The sequence below is a fragment of the Lolium rigidum genome, chromosome 4 (genome assembly GCF_022539505.1).
Source record: "Lolium rigidum isolate FL_2022 chromosome 4, APGP_CSIRO_Lrig_0.1, whole genome shotgun sequence".
NCBI lineage: Eukaryota > Viridiplantae > Streptophyta > Magnoliopsida > Poales > Poaceae > Lolium > Lolium rigidum.
The window spans coordinates 177,848,949-177,858,074 of NC_061511.1; the positions used below are offsets into that span (position 1 = coordinate 177,848,949).

At 47.5% G+C, this 9,126-nt stretch overlaps 1 protein-coding gene across 1 annotated transcript; it reads left to right on the forward strand.

Moving 5' to 3' along the window:
* Positions 1-2,744: 2,744 nt before the first annotated feature.
* LOC124706430 (pentatricopeptide repeat-containing protein CRP1, chloroplastic) lies at positions 2,745-6,456 on the forward strand. The gene is made up of 5 exons (XM_047238096.1): positions 2,745-4,450; positions 4,835-4,987; positions 5,115-5,186; positions 5,459-5,644; positions 5,753-6,456. Exons 1-4 carry the CDS (start codon positions 2,771-2,773, stop codon positions 5,567-5,569), a joined length of 2,016 nt encoding a protein of 671 aa, XP_047094052.1. The 5' UTR covers positions 2,745-2,770; the 3' UTR covers positions 5,570-5,644; positions 5,753-6,456.
* Positions 6,457-9,126: the final 2,670 nt, after the last annotated feature.

Below are 9,126 nucleotides of genomic sequence, written 5' to 3' on the forward strand. Positions count from 1 at the left end.
TCGAATTCCCCCGGATCCGGTCAATGGACGCAGAGCGGTACTACCGCTGAGGTACCGCAACGAGGTCCAAACCTTACTCGGACTCGAAGCGGTACCGGGCGGTACGGCCGTAACTCGTTTACGGTGCACTGGCGGTACCATGGGCGGTACTACCGCTCGTGAGCGGTACTACCGCTCAAGGTACCGTACAGGTACCGTAACCAGTACTGTGGGACGAAATCAGCGCAGAACTCAGAGCGGTACTGTGGGGCGGTACCTATAGGGGTAGCGGTACTACCGCTACAGGTACCGGTAGTACCGGCCTAGCTAAAACTGGTTTTCTTTCCTTTTTCTCTCCAACCGTGTCACCTCGCTAAACACACACAAAACCAGAAAACCTATCAACTAATCTTCAGTCTTCCGATCTTGACGTGTCCGGCGAGGTCACCGTGCTCTTGCAAATCTAACAATGATACTCAAGGTACACGGTGAGATTTCTCAAGTGTTGTCATCAAACACACAAAACTTGGGGTTTAAAGTTTGCTCTTACACTTGTGTTCCCCTTGAGTCGAACTATAAATCTGGGTAATACTTTCCATCGAAAATTTTAGTAATCCCCTATACTTGTGGGCATCAGATGCATCTAAAATGCATCCATATTCCATCATAATTGATTCATATAAAGTGGTTATAATCATGTTTTAGAATGATTTTTGGGATTTTCCTAAAAGATCCCTTTTGTTTGTATTATAACTCGGTTGGTAGGAAAGCCCCGCTTAGCGTATTTATAAGTTTCAGAGACCTTTGTAAACTCATAAGGACCTCGCATTTTTCTAGGAAAGTTTTTTATGGAAAATCAAGAAATGGAGCACATGGACCTCACTTGGGCTAGCAGAAGGGCCAAGATGAGGCCCATGGTCCCGCCAGATATCCCTACCACGCCATGGTGCCTACATGGTGCCTTGTTGCTATGATGACTCGATCTTCGGGCCCCTGGACTTGTTTTGACCTATAAACACATGTATATAGCCTCCTTCGTGATCCTGAAGCACGACACACCACATGAGGGAAAACATGAAACACAGGAGATCCTACGAGATTGAAGGGGGGAATGCCACCGACTCACATCTCTAACCTCTCTAACAACATCTCCTTCATCAACACGATGAAGAGGTAGTAGTCCACCCCCGGACCATGGATTTGTGGAAATAGCTTGTTTTATATCTCTCTCATGCTAACAATGTTTTAGAGCCACATGAGCTTCCCTCATGATTGTTGTCATCTATTTGCAGTCTCTTTGTGGTGTATCTTTGTTTTTTTAGATTGGTAATTGAGATTGCAATTTTAGATTGTGTTTGGTGTATGAGTAGGAAATTTGGTCTTGTCAACCAGTGAGTAGGGGCAGAAAACCGAGAGGAAACCCAATATAGTAGAGTTTTGCAAGGCCTTTTTGTGTGCCTCCTAATTTGATTCTTAGTGGATACTCACAAAGGGAGGCTCGCCCTAGCATTCTTTCGGGAGTCACTGATCCACCATCTCTTAAAGTTTTAGCGTACATAGAGGCTCTCTCTTTAGCGATTGGATTGTTGATGACAGTTTGACACAAGAGAGATTTTTGCACCTATCGCCAGGGAGATATCAGTGCACCGTTTATAGTTTGAGAAAATTGCTTTCATATGTTAATGACTGTCAGTTTTATTTATTTAGATTTAGGTTGCAATTATTGGCTTCTTAAAACTCATGATACTTTGTTAATTCCTGTAACTTTAGCCTTTGATTAATATAAAACGAGCAAGTTAGGACATGGTGTTTCTACACCCGGGTGCATTTGCACCCTTTATTTGAAATGCATATTAAACATATTTTAAAATGTTAGAAAAATACAAATAAAAATTCCCCGTGTATACCTTGACATATTACATGCTTACAAAGTTGTTTCAGCAAAAACCGATATGTTTCATGCCTTGTGCAAAAAAGACAAATCTTTGGTGCTAAAATAGTCTATTTTTTGAGGCATTATTTGTCTTTTTTACACAGGGTAGAAAAATTATTGGTTTTATGTGAAACTTTACGTGCACACATAGAACATGTCCCTCTATATGCTAAATTTTTTTACTAAATTTTTTATGTTTTGAAAATATGTTTTATACATACCAGGTGCATATGCACCCGGGATCAGATTTGGTTTTCCGAGCAAGTTAGTACTTCTTACATAAATAAAACATATTTTAGTTGTAGATATATTTATTTTAGCATCAAATAATATGGATCGAAGAAAGTAAAAAAAAAGATATACTCAAAGAAATGTTTTGTTGCTGGGGTTATGTTTACCCTACTCTCACCCGCCACGTCAGCTTTTTTCCTCACTCTCACCCCACTCTCACACCACTCTCACCCCAGGGTGCCAATGCACGGGGCTATAGTGTCAGCTCTCACTTTTTTTTCCTCCCTATCGCCTCCCTACCGCCCCCACTAGCACCGCTATCGCCCCTTTCTCGCCTCGCTGTCGCCCCCAACGCGGGCGGTAGCCGGGCGGCAGCAGACGGTACCGCCCGACGCCAGCCCCAGCGCCCCACGCTAGCGTCCCGCCCCACTCCCGCCCGCCTCCCGCCCCCAGCCGGGCGATACCGCCTTCACTCCCGCCCCCATTGGCACCAGCCTTAGGGGCCGTACTAGTCCAGTAGTCCTTGGGCAAAATCCCAGGGAAAAATCGCAAAACCGGGATAAACCACTCTTTCTCCCGCGCCCACGTCTCCACCGCTCGCTCTCCCCAATCTCCTTCTCTACCACCATGCCCGCCTCGCTCCTCCCCCCGACCTTCCTCCCCCACCACCGCCACCGCCACCGCCACCGCCTCCGTTTACCTCTACCCAGCTGCTCCCCTTCTTCCTCAGTCTCCACTTCCACCGCCAGCCGCTACGACTTCGAGCCGCTGCTCGCCTACCTCTCCGACCCCTCCACCGTCGCCTCCCTCACGTCGCCGTCCCCTCCGCCCTCCGTTCCCGCCCCCGAGCACCGCCTCGCCGCCTCCTACTCCGCCGTGCCATCGCACGAGTGGCACGCTCTGCTACGGGGCCTCGCCGCCAGCGACGCGTCCCTGCCGCTCGCCTTCGCGCTGCTCCCCTTCCTCCAGCGCCACCGCCTCTGCTTCCCGCTCGACCTGCTCCTCTCGTCGCTCATCCACTCCCTCTCCGTCTCCGGGCGCCTGCTCCCGCACTCGCTGCTGCTCTCCTTCCCCCCGTCCCTCTCCGACCCGCCCTCGCCGCTGCTGCTCAACTCCCTCCTCGCCGCCTCCGCCGCGGCCTCCCGCCCCGCCGTCGCGCTGCGGCTCCTCGCGCTCCTCCGCGAGAACAACTTCCTCCCGGACCTCGCCTCCTACTCGCACCTCATCACCTCGCTGCTCAACACGCGGGACCCGCCCGACGCCGCCATCCTCGAGCGCCTCCTCGGCGACCTCAAAGAGTCGCGCCTCGAGCCGGACGCCCCGCTCTTCTCCGACCTCATCTCCGCCTTCGCGCGGGCCGCGCTCCCGGACGCAGCGCTCGAGCTCCTCGCCTCCGCGCAGGCCATCGGGCTCACGCCACGCTCCAATGCCGTCACCGCGCTCATCTCCGCGCTCGGTGTCGCGGGCCGCGTGCCCGAAGCTGAAGCGCTGTTCCTGGAATTCTTCCTCGCCGGAGAAATCAAGCCGAGGACACGCGCCTACAACGCGCTGCTCAAAGGGTATGTGAAAATTGGGTCGCTCAAGAACGCCGAGCAGGTGCTCGACGAAATGTCGGACTGTGGAGTAGCGCCGGATGAGGCCACTTACAGCTTGCTCGTGGACGCGTACACGAGGGCTGGGCGGTGGGAGAGCGCAAGGATACTGCTCAAGGAGATGGACGCTGATGGGGTCAAACCGAGCTCGTATGTGTTCAGCCGGATCCTCGCGGGATTCCGTGATAGGGGGGAATGGCAGAAGTCATTTGCGGTACTTCGTGAGATGCAGGCAATTGGCGTACATCCAGACCGGCATTTCTACAATGTCATGATAGATGCGTTTGGGAAGTACAATTGCCTTGGGCACGCCATGGATGCATTTAACCGGATGCGACAAGAAGGGATTGAGCCGGATGTTGTCACATGGAACACACTTATCGATGCACATTGTAAGGGAGGGCGGCATGATCGTGCCATGGAGCTGTTTAACGAGATGCGTGAAAGCAACTGCCCACCAAGCACGACTACATACAACATCATGATCAATTTGCTTGGTGAACAAGAGCAGTGGGCGAGGGTGGAAACAATGATGTCAGAGATGAAGGAACAGGGTTTGCTTCCCAACATTATCACCTACACTACACTTGTGGATGTGTATGGGAGATCTGGTAGATTCAAGGAGGCAATTGATTGCATTGAGGCGATGAAGGCCGACGGCCTCAAGCCATCCCACACCATGTACCATGCCCTTGTCAATGCGTACGCCCAAAGGGTAAGGAGCTTTTATAGTGTAGATTTTCTATTATGGCTTACGATTGCACGTGAATGTTCCTTGCCAATTTGCTTAGGTCCCTAGCTAACTAGCCCTGATAGTGTTGATGACTTGATGTATAACTGTCATTGGTATTACACTACAATTCTTGTTTCAATACTACCCAGTATTTCCTCACGCTAGCAAGTACTTTTCTACTAACAAGAACCTGCATAATCTAGTGATATATGTTAATGATATGCTCTGGATTTTCGTTGTCATTTGCCTGACTTTTAAGTGGTATACAATATGACAAGAGTGTTCCAGCATCAACAAATCTGTGTAGATTAACTAGATTCGAATTAACATTTTGGTTCTCATAATTCATGCACGGATCATCTCCAGGGTTTAGCAGACCATGCATTAAATGTGGTCAAGGCCATGAGGACCGATGGCTTAGAGGCTAGCACGGTAGTGCTCAACTCACTGATTAATGCTTTTGGTGAGGATAGAAGGGTTGTTGAAGCATTCTCCGTGCTTCAGTTCATGAAGGAAAATGTAAGCGACGACTTGCCCTTCTTTTGTTATCTTGACCTGCATCATATTACTTCTCTGGTATATCGTCATCTACGCAATTCATCCAGATCTCATAAAAGTCTTATTTGTTTTGCCCGTCACATGCCAGGATTTTAGGCCCGACGTTATTACATACACGACACTGATGAAAGCTCTAATCCGCGTTGAGCAGTTTGACAAGGTAATCACAAACTTTTCGCATAATGTTCTTTACTGCCATGATGATAAAGATAACTCAGATCAAAATTTTATCTGCTCATACCTGAATAGTTACAGTCGTTATTACAAATTTTGTTTTATATATTTTTCTAACCTTCTCTTCTTGGAGAAGTAGACAAGCATCTTGCTGCATCATATAAGTCGTAAATCAACTAGTTTCATTTCTTATTACTTGCAAGCTCTGGCAGAAAAAATCCATGATCTGAAGTTGTGGACTTGTTTATACTGTAACAGGTTCCAGTTATCTACGAAGAAATGATTACAGCAGGATGTGCCCCTGATCGGAAAGCTAGAGCGATGCTGCGCTCAGCTTTAAGATATATGAAACACACGAGGGTTGCATAGGCTATTTGAACACGGGTTTCTAATCATTGCTGCAGCACAATGTTTCTGGTGATCTTATTAAGCTCGCAAAGGAAGGTTCGTACTTAATTCCTGCAATTTTTACATGAGATGACTCTTATTTAGGTAGGGGATGGGTAATTATTCTTCTGATCAGGGAAGTAATACTTGAGTTTTTTTTTTCAGCCTGGACTATAATCGTAAGCTGCGGCACTGATTACTGATAAGGGGCGACTGTAACTGATACCATCATGTGCACAGGAATACGTTTACTATAATCAACAATAATGGACCTCACAAATAGATTGCAAGAGAAAATTATACCTGCTGAATGTCAACTTGTTCCGCCTTGTGCAGTACCACACATATTTCTTATGGTGCCTGCATAAAGATGCAATGACACATTTGAACTCATGACTGATACCAAGCTTTTGAGGATCAAACAGAAGAATAAGTTCACACTCAGCAGCAACCATGAAGGTCCTCCCAGTGTAATCAGAGCTACTTTTCACAAGAGTGACCACCAGGATTGTCAAAAAATAACTAGTACGAAAAAAGAAGACATCAACCAGCTTCTGGAATGAATGGCTTACATGCCATAGTACCACAATTAAAGCTTAGTGATTGCGGCATCCGAAAGCATTCAAACTTTGACAGAATCTTTAAAGAAAAACTGTGATGTGCTTATTTCTCATACAGTCAAGTATTTATCTTAGTATTGATTATTGAAGGAAGGCCATTCACCACAGCAGTTCTCTGGTAATAATGCAAAAAAACTAGTAACAACATACAAGGTGACATGTAAAATGGATGTGAAGCTTGAGGAATAGTTTGTTGTCGTTCCAGGATTTATCACCCGATTTTCATGTGCAATATTTTTTTCCTGTGCAGTTCTAGGGAGTACACATACTATAGAAAGCACTGCAGTTGCTATGTATTGGGTGGTTTTTTTTTTATAAAGGGTAGTGTATTTGCACGTTCATTTAAACTTCAGCACGCTGTCTAACATTTAGTTATTCACCGAGACAGAATGGAATTGCTTTTTTTTTTATCTTTCCTTTTTCTCTACTTGCTGCCTTGAGCAAAATGTTGAAGTTGTAGCCTGTAGGAGTCCCCATCAACAAGGATTTTAATGCAGGCAACAGAATGGCCAAGACAAGCAAACAACCATATAATATGCAATGCAGATCTAGCTCAATTGTCATGGCGGTCCAACAGTGTAATTATTTATATAAACATATTTTTTTGTAACTTTTCTGCTATAATATGTAGGCTATGTGAAACTCTCAGGGTGGTCCATGGACCAACCTGGCCACTCTTCACCCTTCGGTATTTTTTTTTTCGATAAAGGGAATATATTAATATTAAAAGATACCAATTACACCTAGCCTCTGCAACAACGCAACGCCATAGTGGCAGTACAGATGCACACGGCTAAAAAAGAGAAAAAAAAACTAAGAAAAAAAAGTTCCGCTACAACATTCCAGACCTAGCAACAACAATACAACCACCATCGTGACAACACTTGAAATACGGACTCTCTAAAAGCGACGCCTCCAAGAAGGGAACAGTACATCAACGCCATCATCGCCCGACCAAAGGTCTTAGGTTTTCACCCTGAAGATAGTTCTCACTCTCAAAACAATGCCTCAACAAGGTCATTGCCAGACACAACCAGTTAAGACCAGACCTTGAGTTTTCATCATGAAAGGTAGGACTCTAACTTCACCTGTGATGCTGCCCGACTTGCATACCACAGCCGCGGAGCCCGAAACGCCAATCAAGTCCCTCAACATCGCGGAGACTTGAACCTCCTTTAGCAAGTGCACCAATCCGGCCTTCATAATATTCCTTCTTCTGACTTCACCATGGACCAAAAAGCCACTTGATGTCAACACAGAATAGAGCTTCGCGCCGCTCCCTCCGGAACCAAACGGTTGAAATAGAAATATGGGTGCGCACGACCGAATACCATCCGATCCAGCAAACTCCATGCAAAAGATGCACTGTTCCATTCGTCGGCGGATCTTTCCGGAACTCATCTCACCAGCCAGATCAAAGCAAACTGACCGCCGGAAGGTCTTCATCTTTGCTTGCGAGAAACCCGAGGACCGCCACCAAAACAAAGCAAGACCAGCAGCCCCCACGCCACCAGTCACTCCTGCCGGATCACCAGGGAAGAAGACGGCGGCGCAGATCATGCGTACCCCCGCCGAACCGCCGCCGGGGGCAAAGGCTGCCACTGCTCTACCCACTCCTCCATGGCTACCGGCGAAGTGCATCAGGCCCTGACCAAGTAGCCGTGCCACCCGGCGTCCTCCACCGATGGTTCATCACCTCCCATGATGCGCCGCTGCGGAAGCCCTCTCCTCCCCATCGTCGTTCGACGGAAGGGGCGCCGCCACCGTACCGGAGCCAGCAGCAGCGGCCTGAGGGCGACGTCTGATACGTCTCCGACGTATCGATAATTTCTTATGTTCCATGCCACATTATTGATGATATCTACATGTTATATGCACATTTTATGTCATATTCGTGCATTTTCTGGAACTAACCTATTAACAAGATGCCGAAGTGCCGGTTCTCGTTTTCTGCTGTTTTTGGTTTCAGAAATCCTAGTAACGAAATATTCTCGGAATTGGACGAAATCAACGCCCAGGTTCCTATTTTGCCCGGAAGCATCCAGAACACCCGAGAGTCGCCAGAGGGGGGCCACAGGGCCCCCAGATGATAGGGTGGCGCGGCCCACCCCCTGGCCGCGCGGCCCTATGGTGTCGTCGCCCCTTCGTCCTTCTGACGCCGCCTCTTCGCCTATATAAAGGTCCCAGACCTAAAACCTCGATACGAAAAAAGCCACGGTACGAGAAACCTTCCAGAGCCGCCGCCATCGCGAAGCCAAGATCCGGGGGACAGGAGTCTCCGTTCCGGCACGCCGCCGGGACGGGGAAGTGCCCCGGAAGGCTCCTCCATCGACACCACCGCCATCTTCATCAACGCTGCTTGTCTCCCATGAGGAGGGAGTAGTTCTCCATCGAGGCTCGGGGCTGTACCGGTAGCTATGTGGTTCATCTCTCTCCTATGTACTTCAATACAATAATCTCATGAGCTGCCTTACATGATTGAGATTCATATGATGATGCTTGTAATCTAGATATCATTATGCTAGTCAAGTGGGTTTTACTTATGTGATCTCCGGAGACTCCTTGTCCCACATGTGTAAAGGTGACGAGTGTGTGCACCGTGTGGGTCTCTTAGGCTATATTTCACAGAATACTTATTCACTGTTATGAATGGCGTAGTGAAGTGCTTATTTATATCTCTTTATGATTGCAATGTGTTTTGTATCACAATTTATCTATGTGCTACTCTAGTGATGTTATTAAAGTAGTTTTATTCCTCCCGCACGGTGTAATGGTGACAGGTGTGTGCATCCGTGTTAGTACTTGGCGTAGGCTATGATTATGATCTCTTGTAGATTATGAAGTTAACTATTGCTATGATGGTATTGATGTGATCTATTCCTCCTACATAGTGTGAAGGTGACAAGTGTGCATGCTTTG

Coding starts and splice junctions, on each gene's coding strand:
- LOC124706430 (XM_047238096.1), top strand. CDS start 2,771: ATGCCCGCCTCGCTCCTCCCCCCGACCTTCCTCCCCCACCACCGCCAC. Junction 4,451..4,834: donor TCAATGCGTACGCCCAAAGG/GTAAGGAGCTTT, acceptor GATCATCTCCAG/GGTTTAGCAGACCATGCATT. Junction 4,988..5,114: donor TTCAGTTCATGAAGGAAAAT/GTAAGCGACGAC, acceptor GTCACATGCCAG/GATTTTAGGCCCGACGTTAT.